Source organism: Ambystoma mexicanum, chromosome 1p (genome assembly GCF_040938575.1).
Source record: "Ambystoma mexicanum isolate Mex_15411 chromosome 1p, UKY_AmexF1_1, whole genome shotgun sequence".
In the NCBI taxonomy this organism is placed as follows: domain Eukaryota; kingdom Metazoa; phylum Chordata; class Amphibia; order Caudata; family Ambystomatidae; genus Ambystoma; species Ambystoma mexicanum.
Window position 1 is genome coordinate 1,082,966,915 of NC_090921.1, and position 18,488 is coordinate 1,082,985,402.

Genomic DNA, 18,488 nt, shown 5'->3' on the forward strand with positions numbered 1-18,488 from the left:
CTTTACTCAAGATAGAATAGTGTGCAGGGAGTAACTATCCACCATCACATCTATCCAATGAAAGTCCACTCGTAGGTTGCAAATGGTTCATTTGAGTGTGGAAGAAGAATTTTCCCTTATACCCATAACTTGCTGCATATCTGAAATATGTTTGTGGATGTTAGCTGTCACTCTTTGTGCATCAGCAACAACAGCGAAATGGCCTTTGATTCTGCAATTCGAATAGCTTTGACCCAAGGCGGGACATGAATGAGAGTTTGCAAAGTGCCCGGATATGGAAAGATGATATGGAGGAATGCTATCTTCTCCAGGTGTATCGGTATTGTGGTAAGATTGACAAGAGGACAAGATAGTTTATTAAACAACTTTTAAAAAATTCGACCCTAGTTCTATGATGAATTCCCTATGCTAGAAAACAACAAACGGATGCTCGTCAGGACATTTTATAAAGGGAGGGAGACTGGTCACAGAATTCAAATCGACAAAGGAAATGTCTCTCAGCTTTAGTTAATACAATGTCCTTGTCAGGTGGTCTGAATATGTTCCAAGTTATCCCTTCTTCTGGGATGTATTCTCCCAACCTGGGTAGGTCAATATTCATAACAAAACAAAGTAAGTTCACTCTTTGTCCTTCCTGTGCTGTTCAGAGTTTCAGCCTCAGGTAGGCTGCAGGCCTGTTCAACCTGGTTTATCTCCTCTCTTACCCCCTTGTGGGGTGTCCGATCTCTCAGCCTGGGTGGACAATGGGTCTGCTCAGCCCTGTTGTATCTCTCTCTTATTTCACCCCCTTCTTCTGGGGTATCTGCTTTCTCAGCCGTTTTGGGTTACAGGCCCATTTGGTCTGTTTCTTTCACCTCTTTGTGTAAGGTCTTCAGCTTCTTCTTAGCCCCTAGGGGCTACAGGCTTGTTCAGCCCTGTCTGATGTTTGCCTCACCATCCTCAATCCGGTTCTATGTCATTTCATCGTCTCCTGTTTTTTTTTCGATGGGTGTTTTTATGAAGAGTTTTTGCTGAAGTCAACATTTTTTGTAATTATGTTAGCGGGAGTGGGGGGTCCTCCCGAAAGCCCCCCTCCACCTGTTTTTTGTTATTCCTGACCCTCCACCCCTTTATATGCCCTTTCCCACCCCCTCAAAAAAAGGCAAAAACTTTGTAAAAACACCAGTTGAAAAAATGGGTGTCGATGAAAGGACATTGTACCCCTCAATCGATTCCCCGTTTGCACCTGCGTACATTCTTTCCAGCGGCGAGTCTCAGCACTAGTGTCTGATTCTCTGGCCCATGTGGCTACACAATCTAGACTCCTTTAGTCTGTGTGGTCAGCTGTTGGATTTTCCTTCTTCCAGTTCTGGACTTCAGTTGGGGTCAACTTCTTTGAAGCAACAGCGCTCCTTGCAGAGCCCTCTGCCTCTGCCCACCACGTCCTCTGTGTGGCTCTCTGTCCTTCATCGGAGGGACCACTTCTGCTTCTCTGCGTGTGCCTGCTTTCCATGTTCTCCGGTGGATTCTCTCTCTCGCTCGGCCGTCTTCCTGCTGGTTTTAAGTTTCTCCTTGGAGTGGAGAAAAGGGTTCTATTGGTCATCAGTCACCCAAAGAGGTGATAACGAGTATAGCTCAGTAACCATGCTATCCACTTTAAAGGGCCCCCATACATCATTAGCATGTTCAATTCCCATATAGCCAACAATGTGGTCTTTGAATTGAAGGGAGGTGGCATGAAACCCTGACTTGGGCATTCCTTGGGGGTCACCCCCAGTGGCATCCTGCTTGCCCTGACCCCTAGTGAGGGTATTGCGTAGCGGGCTCACCTCCCTAGTCCCAAAAAGGGTGTCTCCTCCTTGGGGAGAAGGATTGAATTCGCTGATTTGTCACAGTATCCAGAGTTTCTTTTCCCCTTCCCTCTGTCTGCTTTCATGAGTTTCCAGTAGTTTCTTACCCTCCTTTTCTTTTTTGTGCTCATTGTTGGGCCCTATTATGACTATGTTAACTTGTGATTCGCTATCCTAAAACCTTTCATTTTTCTTTTCTTTGACTGCCTTTGTGCTTGGTTCATTATGCCCAGCTTTCTTGACCATTGCTACTGTTTCCCCAAAAGTAGGTTCTCCGCACATCCACAAATGTTCTTGTTGGGTTGCATTGTTCGTGTGGGTTTTGACCTGGCCCAATACCTGCACCAAACTTGCACGATAAGGCCACTTGCATAACTCTATAGAAATGGAATCTATTAATGGCAACATTATTCTTGGCTATAGTAGTCATCCAATTTTTTAAGAGCAAGCATTTTTCGTAAGCATTCATGTCTTCCACACCCAGCTCAGCTAAACTAAGAGCAAAATTTCACAGAACTTCCATTGCCCCTCTCGGCCCAATGAATTCAACAGTAAAGATTTCATTTTTTCTCTAGTTAAGGAAGTATTGGTCAACTGAATCCAAATCATTCTTCCAATAATCCCTCCGTTCTTCCAGAGGGATAGCTGTTAAGAAGCATTCCGGTGAATTAACAATTAATAACTGCATCATGGTCCAGAGCTCACTGATGAATGCTGAAGCTAACGTTGCCAAAAGTACAGATGTAAATGTGAGGAGCAATCAGATGGAACTGTGAGGCATAAGCAAGTTGTTTCAGTAAAGCAAAATTCCTACACTAGGTCAATTTCCTGTGCGTCAAACGTGTAGCCTTAACCTCGCGCCATAGTGGGCCTGACCTGCGGAAGGTGCAGTGAGTGGTTGCTTGAGCTATGCAACGTACAATCTGATGCTCACACCGCAGGACTTAGGGAGACCCGTGCAAATGCACCTGTTATGGAGAAACTACACTCTGGGAAGGCCCATGAATTTGAGAAGAACTGAGGGAGTGGAGTTTGAGGTCTTGGTTGCGGCGCAGCCTAATTGAGGCAGTTGCCCATAGAAGGACTGGACAAGTGCGTAGGCACATATGCTGCACTGTAGGAATGCTAACCAACCCCACCTCAATCGAAGGATGAGAGGAACTGCACATCAAATCTGTCTTCTTAGCCGCTCACAGATGGAGACTTCCCTCAGGTTCTTCACCCAGCGATGGTACGGATGCTGATCAAGGCCGTCACAGGTTCACTGGATGTAAAACTGCTTGTTGCCAAGTGTGATAATCTTGATAGGCATGATGTACAACAGTGTACATTTAATGTTCAATAGACCCTGCAAGTCCCCCCTAACATAAACAGCCACCAACTGACACTTCACTATCATCTGGGCTGCTTACATTCTACAATACGCAAGAAAGTAAAGAGATGCTGAGGGATGCTACACCGCCTTTATTGTAGGGTATGAACGCTGTTTAATGTCTTTATGTTGCTGTATTTTGTGCGCATACAATTATCAAGGATAGCATGTCTCTTATGGGGTTGCCAGAGTGAGGAAGTTGGTGTAGCAGGTAAATGGTGTCTTAAGTTACTTGCTCCCTACTGAGGGACCCGTTTTGTCCAGACTTCATGGCATACTCTGCTTTTCCATGATGAAAAATGTCACTTGGTTGGAAATGTGTAATTCGCTCCCAGAAGCTATTGCATGCTTCCGGCACAGGGGCTTTCATCATGGCTTCAGGTGGGGAATTATATATTGGTCGTACTAGGGGCAGTGCCCTTTGAACTTAAGTCAGTAAACAAATCATAGGTATTGTAGAACGGGCCTGCTCCGATGCTAAGGTGGACTAGCTGAACTAATGCTGTGATCCTAAGTGATATGTACTGACCATAGGTGAGGTTTTCCATTAATTTCATAGCGGCTGGAAAAATGCCTGCATTTGCATAGATGTTCTTCATATGCAGAGCTTACTATCCACCTATGTCTTGCACCATTACATAGTTACTTGAAATCTTCAGGGCTTGCAATGTTTAACTAGTCCTGATTCCACCACTTAGTGACTTAAACTGCTCCAATGTTACCATAGAAATTCATAACCCTCTTCGGGAACTAAGAGATGCCCTTTGTGACCAGTGTTTTGGCTGCTGTATGATATTCACTTTTTCACCTGGCCCCCTGCAATCTCTCTACACTCCCACCCTGAATATTTTAATAATGCACAGGCTTAGTCTGTGTTGCTTTGCTGTGAACTTGTCAGTCGAGATGACCTATATAAAATTATTATGCAATGTAAGTGGTCTTGCAGGGCTCCCGTCTTCCACTATTGGTGGCATCGCTGCACTTTATGACTAAGATGGTGATGCTCACAATTGCCAGTACCTCACAAATTTACTTCACTCCATTGGATTTTCCCAACCAATATTCATGAGAAATGTATATACAGTGGATCTGAATGGGTGTTCTATTGGTGCTCATTTTAAATGGCATGGTATTTTTTTCTTATTGGGTGTAATTTATTTGTAGAAATCCAGACAGTCCTGAGTCGCATTTCCATCATTTTTAAGACAAAAGAAATCTTTAATGCCACCTGCTATGTATGTGTATGGTGGGTGGCATTAACATTAATCACTCTGGATACCGCCTGTTTTCTGTAGGTTCAAAGGGATTCCTCAATCTCTGCCCACATTAAAAATAAATGTGGCCAGGACTGTGTGTGAATTTGGTGCACAAAGCGACTGTGTGTGCAGAAGCAGACTTTATATTCTGCCACCAACTCTTTGTCAAATCCACGGCATTGTATGGAACATGATTACCTGGCACAGACACTATCTCTGCCAGTATATACAATAAGCACACACCTCTGCCCCCTCATAAGAATCTCCATTGTACTGATAAAATGTCTTGAAGGGGTCTGTTCTTGTATAGCTTTCGTTTTCTGAATATTTTGTTTTAGCCCTTTTATGCTTTTCTTTCATGTTGGAATGATATTTGTATTTTTGTACCTTTTTGATACTTTTTCTGTGCATAATTTTCTGATTTGATGATAACTGTAATATTTAATAAAAACTGAACAAATCAGCAGCTGGTGTGTTGTTTTAGTTACAGGTCAGTGTGGCCCCTTTCTCTGCTGGCCTTGAAGGTCACAGCACAGGTCCTTGCTTACCCCAGGACTCCCAAACACAACAGTTGCGATGAGAGCAAGACCTGGCAAAAGGAGTTTCGAGATACCCATTGCCAAAGCTCTATGCTCAACCCCATCTTCCGGAAGCATGTGAAACCCAAAAAGCAGCATGAAATTCGTCAACTTGGGAAGGTTAGTCTGCAGATGAAATTGAGAAATCATGTATTTTCCCTTTGCTTCAAACTATAGACCCTCCCGTCCTCTGCACACCTCTGGGGGTATTGACAACCGTCAGTACTTCCAAATGGTATATTGTACATGCAATTTAAGATGTCATAAATTAACATTTCAATAATTACATTTTCAAAAATGTTTTTTATTCAAGAAATAATTCCTTGAGGAGGCCAGCATACAAAGTTAATTCTTGACGGTTTTCAGGGATGCTGTTCCCCCTTCTTCAAGAGCAATTGACACTATAACTCCAATGATTTGATAAGCAAAACAACTGATAATCCAATAGAGGAAAAAGAGAAATGCATACAACACTTAGATAAAATCTCACACAATAATTTTTTAACCTATTCCAAAATGGATCCCAATGCCCATGAGTGTTAAAAGACAATCCAAGATTGGCCCCTTATATCCATAACCACAGTATGGAGAGTTTAGAGTGCCCATTTGATAACATCGTGAACCAAAGGTAATCTGAGAAGGATGGAATTCAAGAAACGAACAAATAACCCCTCTAAAGGAGCCCCATAGATGTGAAGTGATACTCCCTTTAATATCAAGTGCTCAGAAGAAATGGGGGTCAAAGAAAAATTAAGGTAAATAATTAACTATAGCCAGTGAGCCTGATGTAAGATTCCCTACCTGGCCTTGTATTTGTAGGTAGTACAATATGTACTGGACTAGAGGACAGGATCTGCCTACATGGTGTTGCAAAAACACATAATGAATCCTGTGCTGACAATGTAGAGATGAAGAGCCATAATAGATTACAAGATAGTGTGCCTCTTACCTAACACTTCTAAATGCATGAAATTTAAAATCAATGTTGTTCCAAGGATTCCGTGAAACTCAGATGCAAGTAGTCCACAGCAGTATCCAATCTGTATGTCTGCATGCCTATGAGTAAATACAATAGTATGGTAAATGTCCCTGCACTTCTAAGTGCCGACATGTAATGAGGTCCTAGTCCAGATGTCCGTGCCTAAACGCACACGCTGTAAAGATCGGAAAAGATTCTAAAGTCTAGTCTTACTTAAGAATCCACATGCAATCGCGTAAGGAAGTGTATGAAGTATTCGGGCTGGAACAGGTTAGCCGAACCAAGAATCAGAAGCAGCCTAAATGAGTAGCCAGAACGCCACTGAAGAGTGGTAAGTATCTAAGGAACCATGGCAACCAGCTAATGCTGAAAACGTGCACGACTGTGTAGCCGTGTTTTCAAAGAATCCCAATAGGAACTATGGGAAACAGTCTAAACTAGGTGAAAGCTATCTAATGCAGTTTACATCGTCAACTCTTGCAATATAATGTGTCCACTGCTTCAAGGCACAGGGTTGCGATCTAGAGGATGTGTGGCTAAAGTTACAAATCAGGACAGACATGATTTATGTATAGAAAAACGTAACAAAGAGGAATTATAGATCTGTACAACTAAGCCCGTTTATAGGTATGCAAACGGAAAGGAGGGGCTTACAGCCTGTGTAAAAAAACACTGGTGTAAAGTATTTCGCCAATAGAATCTATGGACTTGGAAGGGCCCAAGAGGTGTACATAGAAAGATATTGCGTAATGCACAATATGGAAATATCCATAATAAGGCTAAGGGGCTTTAACTAGAGATGAATGTCATATCGATAACTCTTGGTTCACCATCTATCATTACAATATGTATTTTGCCCTCAACATTTTCTATCCTGAATACAGACTAATATTATGCAAATCATTCTTAAACGGTGAAATGTGTACAATATTCTATTCAAAAACATGTCAATATGTAGTTCAAATGATCCCTTTCCCCAGAGTAATATGTACTCACGGGTGCATCCATCGTCCTATACAGAAAAATCATTCAGTCATAAAACATCCAATGCAATATTGTACTCCATTCTAAGCGTAGGGACCACTGGGAGTATAGAAAATGGGCTCCCATATCTCTTACATCTGTCTCAAGGGTGACCACTAAATGGACTATAAACACGCAGAAGGTTTCTATTCAACCCTAAAAGCTCCAAAGAATGCGTATAGTGTGTATTTTACAGAAAACAGTTCAAGCTAAAGTCTTAATTCCTTTTGAATATACAGTATCCAATCGATGTATCCAAAACATTTTCCTTTGTAACAGTCGTGAATTGAAACCCGCCCCCCTCTTTGGGGGCATTGGACTACTTCCAATACCATGAACTGCATCCGGGCAATCTCCAAAATATAAAAGTCATACTTGGGACAGTCTTGCATGTTTGGAAGGCTCTCTCTCATATATATGAGATGTGCGCCATGGACAGTAATCCATGTATAGAAGGCACTTTCTGGGTTAAGGCCTCAATAAGTAAGACCTAGCTGTGATAAATGATGCTTAGCCAGTAACATAGCTCAGTGAGCCAACCATTAATTTAAGAGCTTAGTGCATCAGTTTGAGTCCCACTAGGGCCAAATCACCTCTTCATCCTTCTGAAGTCAATAATTTGAGTACTAATGAGTTGAGTAACAATAACACTTATCGTTACAGCAATTAGAAACATAAGGATTTGGACATTAAGCATTATTTTTAAACAATCTTGCTATTGATGAGAAATCTTTAAGAAGTCATTCTTGATTCTTGGGGTGAGCACAGTGCTGTCTTTCGTTGGAGGTTTGGAATTATTGCCAGTGATAACTGTACAATTTCAGAGTTAAGACAGTTTGTGTGATATACAAATACATGTAATTTCATTGATACACTTCTATGTCTTTTGCATTAGAAGTCATAACATTTTTTATAAAACGCTGTTATTCTTTTTCAGCTGGTGAAGAAACTGAGTGAGTTTACGGGATGTGAGCATGTTGTGGACATCGGCTCTGGCCAGGTAAGTTACTCTCTGTCCTACAAAATATGATGTTCCAGGTGTTGGTTGCAGGGTACTTGGGGTAGCTCTTGTGGCCTCAGAAGACCTCTATGTAAACCTTCTGCCATGGGTGTGGGCTTGTGGAGCTGTGAGCTACATGGAAGTGCATTGCTGCCCCTATTGAGTGTACCGAAGAACTTGGTAGCAAAGTGTATACTATAGCAGTCGGACATGAAGATGATATATATGAGAATACTCTCTGAGGCAGATGCTATGTGTGTGACCGAGATGTGTTGTATGACTTTTTGTGTGTGTGTGTGTGTGTGTGTGTGTGAATGTGAAGTGAGGTTTGCTTTGCGCTCTTTTGATACTGATGTCAGAGGTCTAGTTCGTTGGATCCCCAGATGTTTCGGACTACAGCTCTCATCTGCTCTAGACACCATAGTCGATTGTGAGGGGTCATGGGAATTGTAGTACACAACATCAGGAGAGCCGCAGGTGAGGTAGTGTGACGGATCGGAAGGAGTCATCGGGCACTTTAAGGACATTTTAGTGTTTTTCGTGAAATTTTACAGATAAGGCCTAACTTTCCCTATCGCTAAAGAGGTCACCCTGCCTATCTAAAGGAACTAAGGGTGCTCGTCTGTCATCAGGAAGTCCAAAGAAAACATGTCCTCGGTCCAAACCTGACCCTAAGATAAGTCATCCAAGAAAAGATCCTTATTCTCTTGGGTAGGTGATCTCTTCAATAGTCTCTGGATAAAAAATGTCTGTTTCACCTGTTTCCTCGCTTTATAATGTTCTTCAATAAAGCCTGGATATCTGCTCCATGAGCTCTTTTAATTCTTGGACAACACTCCTGGGTTGTATGCTTTCTTCAAGGATTTGTTGTGACCAATGTGTCTTTACATCATTTTTCAGTCTTGTCTCTTGTTTTATAGTCTCTCAATTCACCCTTGATTAGATTACGTGGGACTTGATCCCCTTGTATAATGTCTCTCTCCTGGGATCTTTCTTAACTGCTTTCTCTTATATTCTTGTACTCTCTTGGTACTATGATACCATATTTCTGAAGACACTGTTTTGGGTAATGTTTTCTCCAGTCTTCCTCTCTTGGCTCATGAGACTGTGTTGGGTAAGAATTGATGCAGTCCAACTGGTGTAGGACTACACAAGACTTATCTCTTGGTAATGGGTAACCTACCCTTTACTATAGGCCTGTACTACACAAGTTGGTAGTGTGACTGAGCAGCCAGGCTTATCTGAAGAGGAGTAATTTGAGCTGTAGAGCTGTACAGTGAAATCATTAAATACAGGTATCCAAGTAAACACTTATGAGTTATATAATAAATATGTATTTATATCTACAATTCTTCAATTCAAATAGAGAAGAACAAAGCAGGTGAGTAATTCTTTCATATAGTATACATTTTCCAGCACCATGGGTAATGTCATTTGAGGTCAGTAATAACACTTATTTTGAATCACCTTTGCAGTATTGAGCTACAAGGGAGGGAACGGTTATAGTTGGATCAGAGCATACTGGTATTCTACGAAAACAGTTAGATTCTCCCATAGGGACGCAGGCAGTCTTTTATCCCAGCAATAACAGAGTTCAACAATTAAAACCTGTAAGGGAACAAACCCTGCCAAAGCCAATAGGTTCAGAAGGGGGCCTTTAAGGAGCCAGGACACCCAAAGTCAATGGGTCAGTTCAAAGTTCTGGTGCTGTTTTCTTAGAAAATGTCTTTAAATAGTCAGTAGTTCAAATAGAAAATCACAGCAACTCAAGAGGGATCACCTTGAAGAAGCACAAATTGAGAGGCCAGTGCAAGTAAGTTGAGGACAACTCAGAATAGGGTAAAATAGCACTCTCCTAGGTAGGAAGCACCACAAATGGCAAAAGGTTGATGTACCCCAAGCCCCACAGTACCAGTGAACTGAAGAATGTATTGCAGCTTGATGCCTTCTGGTTGCAGTGCAGCAGACCCTTGTTCTTGGTCCTTCATCGTGGTGACAAAAAGGAGGACGTCTGGCAGGCTTCTGCAGCAGCAATGGATTCTCCTTGATTCAGCATCTCTTTGTGGTTTTGGTGCCTTTTTCTTCGTACCAAGGAACGAACAGCTCTGGTTAGAAGTTACTTGATCCCTCGGTTCTGGACTCTGGATGAAGATTTCCTGCTTCTGTAGGGTCCTCTGGATGCGCAAAATGTTTTGGCTGGATTCGCACTTCAGAAGATAATGCACTCGATGATGGTCAGGTGTCCCCGAGTATTGGGATTCTGCAGTCTTGGAAAGTCACAGCAAGTGGGGGTTTGCACCAAAATGGAGATTATCTTGAGGCTAGTTGGCCCCATCCGCCTAAGGGAGGAAGTCGACCCGTATGGGTCTTCCCAGACCAAACGAAAATGGGGTTGGCACAGCTGCAGGGCTTCACCGGGCACTTTGCAGTCCAGGAGGGAGGGTGCTGCTGACGTCTTTGTGCCTTTTTCGTCAGATGTGGTCGACTCTGTCTCTAGTCCCAAAAACCTGGCCTTTTAAGCAAGTTCCCATTCATTCACAGCCCTAGGCTGTCAATCACCAAGCCGGGTGGCTGTCCTCCAGGACAGCAAGCTGGCCAATCAGTACTGGTTTCACTCGGCACAGCTAGAGACAAAGGACACAGAGGTTTTGGGACCCTCCCTCACTTCCTGCCTTTCCAGACACACTGGAGCCTGGGCGGCTTTCAGAGCTGAAGCCCGGCAAAGGCAAAACACACAAAGGACTAAAACCCAATTCAAACTGATTAAAGGCCCAGAAGAAACTGACAAGAAATGGTGAAAAAAGATGGGGCCATTTTGGGAAAATGGTGCACCCAAGGGTGCTGTACTGCAGCTGAGGTACCAGCCTGCAGATGATTCATGTCACATGGTAGTGAAACCTCTGCCACCAGCCATTCAAGTAAGTTATTGTAACAGAATGGTATATGGGGAGTGGGTTAAAGGAGTTACTATGTGACCCCCCAGCACTCCACATAGGGTGGTGTTGCTAGACCCACAAAAGACAAGGTAAGTAAGACTGGTCTTTTTACTATTCTTGGAAACAGTAGTTCACCCAAGTTAATTTCGTTAAACAGTAAGATGCCTGTGAAGTTTACCAAACTCCATTAAACAGTGAGAAACACAAAAATCTCAGTCAGAAAAAACAGGAGAGTGAGAAAAAAGTCCCACTCACTCGGGAGTTAAAATGAAAAAACCCTGAGTCCAGCAAAAGAGCTGGGCGTCTCTAAGATGAAAGCAAATTGGCACAGAAATAAACATTCTCCCTAACAGACCATATCCCTTCCTCCCAGGGTATTTGTCTCCAGTCTCTCTCTATTACCTTTTTGGGTTTATTTGGTATTCGCTCTATGAGCTCTCCATATTGCCAGTTAAGGCACTTCAGTCCTTTTGTCTCTTCTTTGGGACTAGGACGAGCTACCCTCTTCATGTACGTTATTCCCCTAACTCCTGCTATTTTGCATTGGTAATTCAACAATTGCATTCCTGTTGACTCGTCTTTGACTGGGACGTGTTGTACTGTTCATGTGTTCCTTAACCAGCAACCTCCTGCTTTTCCTGTGTTCCCTGGTACCTTTAGGTGAGTATGGGAACCTTGCAGGGCTCGGCACTTGCTTGGGATTTTTTTTTGGTACTCTTTTTCCTCCTGCTCGGCTTTCATCAGTGTTCCGATCTCTGCTTCCCCTCGTGTTGCTGCCTTCTTCAGACGGGGTCAACAGGGAGCTCTGCTCGCTCCCAGCAGTGATGGTCTCGGTTCAGTTATGTGGGCGCTTTGCGAACCACGATTCGTTCGTGGTCACGCCACCACCAGGTAGCAGACACCTTTTCTCTCTCGGGCAACGGCTTCCATGGTGCCTTGCTCGCCGGTCTCCCGGTGTCTCGCTTTGGCGCTCCTTGCCTGTTGGAAAGTCACAGGCACGGTCTAGTTTTGAATCTGACACTTTTTGGTGCCATCACGTCGTGGGGCTTCCCCTGCATCCAATACTCCCTCCTCCTCACCTCTACTTATCTCAGTTAAGTGCAAGACTGTTAAAGGGACATCTTCTTTTACGTTCTCTGATGGTTTTGCTTCAGCAATGCCTACAACCACATATAAGGATGTTGCATTCTTCTTTTCAGTAGACAGTCCCATACATGCTGATCCAGGGAGTTCCTCACAGGAATGGGAGTCCTTGTCCACTAAGAGGGAGTCGCTCGCAGTGAGGTCTCACTTACCCAAACCCCTAGGGAGGGTCTTGCAGAACGGGCTCACCTCCCTAGCCTCAAAATGGGTTGCTCCTCCTTGGGGAGAAGGGGCGAATACCCTCGATTCGTATCATGACCTAGGTTCTAAATCGTAATGATACTCAGGGGTCTAACCGCTCACTGAGGCATCTTGTACACCTGTGACTTTTCTGTCCCTCAACCAACCACCACTAAAAATAACCCTGCCTAGATTTTGATTCCAAAAGACCTTATTCAGCACAAAGAATTCTATTCCCTCGTAGTTCATCAAGAATATTTGCCTTCTTCTCTAGCACCCCACCCTTAATTGCCAAAGAATGCCTCAACCACAGACATACTGATGTTCCTGTAGGTCCCTGCCCTCTGTTGATCCAAACCTTTCTGAATAATGAACTGAAGAAATGTATCTTTAACAACTTTAATAATGGTTGTGTGTCTAAAAGTTATTCTACTAAGAAGGCAGAATCATCTTGAAGCGGCAATAACTTTGTATCCGTTGAAGTCAAGTGACTAAGCATTAATATTGTGAGATGGATAGAATACTCATTGCCTAAAGCCAAGAGTTGAACAAGCATTGCCCTAAGCCCAAAGAAGCTAATAACAAGACTTACAAGCAGATGCATGTTGTTAATGGAAGAAAAGGGTCTAATATAACATTGTCTAAGGTAAAGCTTGTTGATGATTGACCACAACAAGTACTAGTCATGAACCCGCATTGCCAAAGCTAAAAGAAGGTAAGTTGAAAGTAACTTTGTTTATGGTGTGGCAGAAAAACAAGACTGGCAGAGAAGTTGCCCTTCTGGAAGCGAATGTTCAGAGGGAGAGAAGCATTGCTGCCTAACAGATTTAAAGAGCACTAATCTTGTCTTTGCTAAGAAGCTGATGAAAGTTGTTAAGCTATCGAGTGTTGAAGATGTGCAGAACTTTAAATTGTCAGATCTGAAACTTCAGAAGCATTGTTAATTGTGGAAAACTGGAGCAGAGAAGTAGATCTGCATGGTGTCTTTTGAAGAGGTAGACCTGGCAGGAGAGTTGACCAGGTATAAGCTGAAGTAGTGGACCTGGTATGAGAGTAACCCCGGTAGAAGCTGAATGTGCTATGAAGTTATCCTGATAAAGAAGCATTTTATTCATGGTGTTAAGAAGAAAGTGCTGTGAAGTTATTTTGACAAAGAGCCAGTTGTTGTTTGTAGTGCTCAGAAGGAGGAAGTTCAGAAAGCCAATATCAACAAACTGTGTTCTGTATATCCAATATGTTGTAACAAAAATCATCCTGACCAAGAATATCATTAGTGCTAGCTGATGAACTTTAAAATACCTATTTCAAGGAGAAATTTTCTGTGTTGCACCGTGGATTGTTGAAACTTTACTTTGACAAACTGACTTTGCCAAGAGCTGTGTTGGAACTATATTTCAAACCTGGATTGAATAGGGGACCTATTGAATAATGGAACTGAATTCTACTCAAAACCTGTGGGAGGGGAATTCACCCAGGTTATAAAGAGAGCCTTTGAATGTGTTGCCAATACAAATGTTGTTGTGAATTCCCTTATATCTTTTGTTTATTTTATGTATACGTATGAGGGCCAGATAGCATTGAGTGTTTTCTCTAGTTTGTTAGGCAGTGAAATCCACATTGGGGTAGGGATAGTGAGGCGTTAGTTTATAAAGTTATAAAGTTAATAAATTCCATTTTTGGAAAAAATCATCTAAAAGTGATGCGCCTAGCATTTCTGACCGCTCACACCTGCCTGTAGCCCCAGTACAGCGTCCCATACATTCACCAAGTAATATTGTGTGTTGGAAAAGTTCACAGCAATACTAAAAAAAAGCTTGTAATGTCATAACATTCTTTCTATTAATAGCTTGTGATCCAAGGCCACAGAAGATGCAGAGGCATTCACCAAGATTATCAGAATAGTGTGTGCTTCATCTAGGGTCATGTTGTCCTTAAATCTGTACAGTGATATCTTTGTTGAACTGATAGTTTCTCGGGTTAGAAGTGTCAAAACCATCTGCAGGTGGGCAACTTTGTAGTTATACCCATTATTGTCAAAAAGATAAAGGAGATGGAAACTGCCAGAATCGGTTGGGCATAGATCTGGTGTCTTTAGATAGGAGATAGCCAGATGTTCAGTCAACAAGTACAATACTTCACAAGATAGAACAGTGCATAATAGTGATCCTTGCAGGTGTAATCACATTGTCCTGTCTACTCATTACGGATAATAGCACTGCTGTCAATTTTAGGTCTTACTGTGATGTGGTCGTAGTCTGGAAGGGAGGTCTATTCCCAGAGACCACTCTGCTTGCAGCTATTTGAAACAGCAAAGGGAAAAGTGGTCACTAGAAGTGGTGGTGCCAAGCACCATGAGGGAAAAACTGTCAGAGGAAAAATGTATTTCAATATATAGAGACGTGTGGAATACCCCTTATCAGGAAAGAGAGCTGCTGGGCGAAGTAGCAACAGATCCACAGTCCAGTCTTCTGAGGCGGCAGATGGAAAGCTGAGGAAAAGGATGAGGCACAAAGGTAATTGGATAAGGTAGGAGAGAAGAGGTTTTATGCAGTATATCACCACATGAACTAGACTGGATCAGGGACTGTGGTAGAGTGGATGGTAAGGAAACAATATCTTTCACACTTGGAAGTGCTGCAATGCACTGCTGGGATATTTTTTCCCTTTTTTATACCGAGCGGCAGTGCTTGAGCAGCAGTTTATGACCTTGACGTCCTTGCTGCTTCACATTGTATTGCGGTACATACATTGTTGAGCCAGCATTCTGCAATAGAGTTACTCCCTGCATTCTACCCGTCCATGTCTCATCCATAGCAGTGCTACTCCAGGAATGCTGACATATGTCAAGAAAATTCCAGCTTTCCTGCCTGCTTTCTGAGATGCTGGCAATGCCTGATGAACCAAGAAAGGGTGACAATGCTTCCCAACTGACAGTCTGGATATATTTTAACCTTTTGTTAAATAAAACTGTGTCAGGCAGGGTATGTAGTCTTTATAACAAAAATGTAATGTAGAATGCACATATAACAAACATTTTATAACGAAAAACATAATGAAAATGTATGTGGGTTAACGGGTTAAATCTTGTGGGGAAACGGTTGGGGTGGGATTTTAGGGGTGGGAAACTGAGGTTTGGGGGGACCCTCCCCCCTAAAAAAAAAAATACATTCTTTGTTTTGTCGTAATAACATTTTCTATGTTATATGTTATATGTGTATTCATTAAAAAATGTGTCATTATAAAGACATGTAACCGTCAGGCAGCAGATTAATCAAATAAAAGGACTCTCCTATCTGGAGGAATTTAATGTCCTTTGTCTTGGTCTAAAAAATAAGTGTTCAGGATTTTGCAAATCAAATCTCTGTCAAGATTAAATATATGTTTCTAGTTTATTATGATTGTTTATGATTCCGACTGGGGAGCAACCACTGCTAAAATGTTGGGGGGAGGAGGCAATATTGCCAAAATGTTGGCGGGGGGGGCAATATTGCCAGATCTAGTTTTAGGATTGCAGTTTTAGAGTGGTTTAGCAGCATTCATTAGCAAAATTACTATATAGTCCCTGTTGGAAAGGAAATTAGCTGTGTAAATTGACCGCATGATTGCAGTCTGCAGGAAGAAATAAAGGGGTTGTCTCTGGTCGGAAGGATGGATCTAGTGAGGACTTCTTTTCTGTAAGGAAGGATGAGTTTTTGAGCTAAGCTTATTTTTTGAAAGCATGACCATAGGGGAATTCATAAAGCCCTATGTACTGTCACCCGAAGGATTGATGGGCTCTATGGAAAGAGAATTGTCCCTATTTTAGGGTATGGGGTCTGTATATCTTTTACCTGCAGGGGGGATGGATTGTGGACATTGTCAGGAGGCCAGAACACTACATTTCACTTCTAAGAGTTGTAGATTCTGGCCATTGTCCCAGGATTATAATACAGAATTTCGGAAAGACCCAAAAAGACCGTAAAAAAACAGAATTGGAAAGTTGACCGAATTCCGGCTGTACGAAAATTACGTATGGCCGTAAATGTTGGCCTAGTCTCCCATTCGTTTGTATTACAGTAAAAAAGAGCAGCAGGGGATAGAGCGGTGTCACCCGCACGCCTATTCACTGTAATGTGGGCGGGGTGTCCCCCGCACTCGTCTCAAATTCTTAAAAAAATAAATAAAAAGCAGACCCTGCTGTGTCCTTCCCATACACGCAAGGGAAGGGAACGGTGTTGTAGTGGGATGCTGGAGACGGCACCCCACAAGGCGGTGCACTGCCCACAGGTAAGTAAAGGGGTGGGGGAGCATTGGGATAGTCTGAAATGTTTGGAGGCGAGAAAACAATAAGTTATTTTCGGTAAAATAACGTCTTTTCTCCTTTGAACATTTCAGCTTTGCTTTAATCACAGTAAATCCAGAATGTCATGTGTTAGATTACGGGTATTGTCTCACGCAACATGTTTACTTGCTGAAATAATGGGTTCAAGGGAATGTCCAGGTCCTAGGTGCAAAGCACGACCCAGAATGATGGGATGGCTCTACGGATTCAAAGAGGCTAGAGAATCTGTGCCCTGTAGGAAGTGTGGAGTCCGGGTATTTTTTCAGGGACAAACGCAACGTTTCCCTTGTAGGAAGTTTGGGCTCTCTGGATGCGCCCATGGACAAAGTGCTGGTCAACTGTAGGAAGGATGGGCTTGTGGGATTCGTTGATGGTCAAGAACCTTAAAACCTGTAGAAAGAATGGGCTTTGGGAATCAGCTATGCAAACACAAGTTATTGTTATGTTGGAAGGTTGGGTCTGTGAATTAGCAAAGAGGTGGTGCGCCAGACTCCTATCAGAAGGATTGGTTCTGGGAAGTAAACCAAACCCAAGATAATCAGCTTGTTATACGTGGTAGTGATGGGATTTGGGGCATTTACCAGCTACAGCGAATTTGGCCACCTGCAAGAGGGATGGCTTCTGGATATATATATATATATGAGACAGAGAGAGACCTATTCAACAAACTATAGAGGGAGATAGTCCAAATGCCCCCACAAAGTACTGTTGGCTTACACATGGGGTGTATAGACCAAACCCAAGACCTCTGCCAGATGTGTTGGTGGATTAATGAGCCCCAATTGCAGTGGAATTAAGACATACAAAAAACAAATGGATTAATCTCATTAAAACACACCTAGGGCTTAGTTAAAGAGCATGTGGTCCTAGTACATTACTGCCATTAAGATACAATATTGTAACACTAAAGAACGGTGTTGGAGAACACAATTCGAGAAGAGATAAATCAATTATCTCATAAGTAAGTAAAAATACATGAGCAGGCTGTCCCTACAATGAAGAACACCCTGTCCCTATCCGCATGGAACTCTCCGTAGGAGACAGATGCTGCACCGCCTATCTAAAAGGGATAGCAGAAAGGAATCTCCCTATCCAACAATCACACAGCAAGATATCAGAATTTAGGTCACCAACATTTCATCCAAAAGACTTCAAACATATAATGTTATCTTTTATCAGTGCCATGGGCTTATCCTCTAATCTGGAATTTCTCTGTGTTTTAATCACCAGTTATTAGGGATAGTTCTGACAACTCAGATCTAATTCAGATAGTAAAAGAATAATATGCTCCTAAACAAGAGCAACAGAATATAGAGGCTGATACAGCTATCTAGTAGTAAAAACACATTATTTATGACGTGTACAGATATGTTGAATTGGTCATCGTCATCTGCATGAGAACACTCATGCCTGGTTTGGTCGACCGGTTTCGATAATCAAAGCTATTGAGATCATCTTCTTCAGGACCATTTGTGTTTATCGTGGGAAATGACTCCTTCTCTGAATCAGTGTAGTGATACAGGTGACACCTCTGCTTCCTGTGAGGATGCATAAGGTAGAGAGGCAGCAAGGTAAGTATACCCCTTGTGGTAGCATGCATGTGGATAACTGGGAGCTACTTGTGTGTATATATTATTTCTAATATTTAGTTATAGTGCTATGACTCAAGAAACATCTCTTAGTGTCCTTATAGTAGCACCGAATTCATGCAGGGCAAGGGGTACCAATATTAGCATATAGGCTGATTTTAGCAGAGGCCTAGTGTTTTAACAAACAAACCCCATCTCAAAGCCAGGAAAACACCTCTGTGTTATCAACATGCAACTCAAAATAGTGGCAATATTGAGTATCCTACCCGAAAGTGATGTAGT

The 18,488-nt window shown here is 42.5% G+C and overlaps 1 protein-coding gene across 9 annotated transcripts in view; it reads left to right on the forward strand.

The window, feature by feature from the left end:
* METTL25B (methyltransferase like 25B) overlaps window positions 1-18,488 on the forward strand; it is a 278,862-nt gene that overhangs the window by 127,050 nt on the left and 133,324 nt on the right. For all 9 annotated transcript variants that reach the window (XM_069604626.1, XM_069604622.1, XM_069604619.1 and 6 more), the window contains 2 exons: window positions 4,942-5,155; window positions 7,975-8,037. In XM_069604626.1, the coding sequence (XP_069460727.1) occupies window positions 4,942-5,155; window positions 7,975-8,037 (277 nt within the window). The remainder of the gene's footprint in view (window positions 1-4,941; window positions 5,156-7,974; window positions 8,038-18,488) is intronic.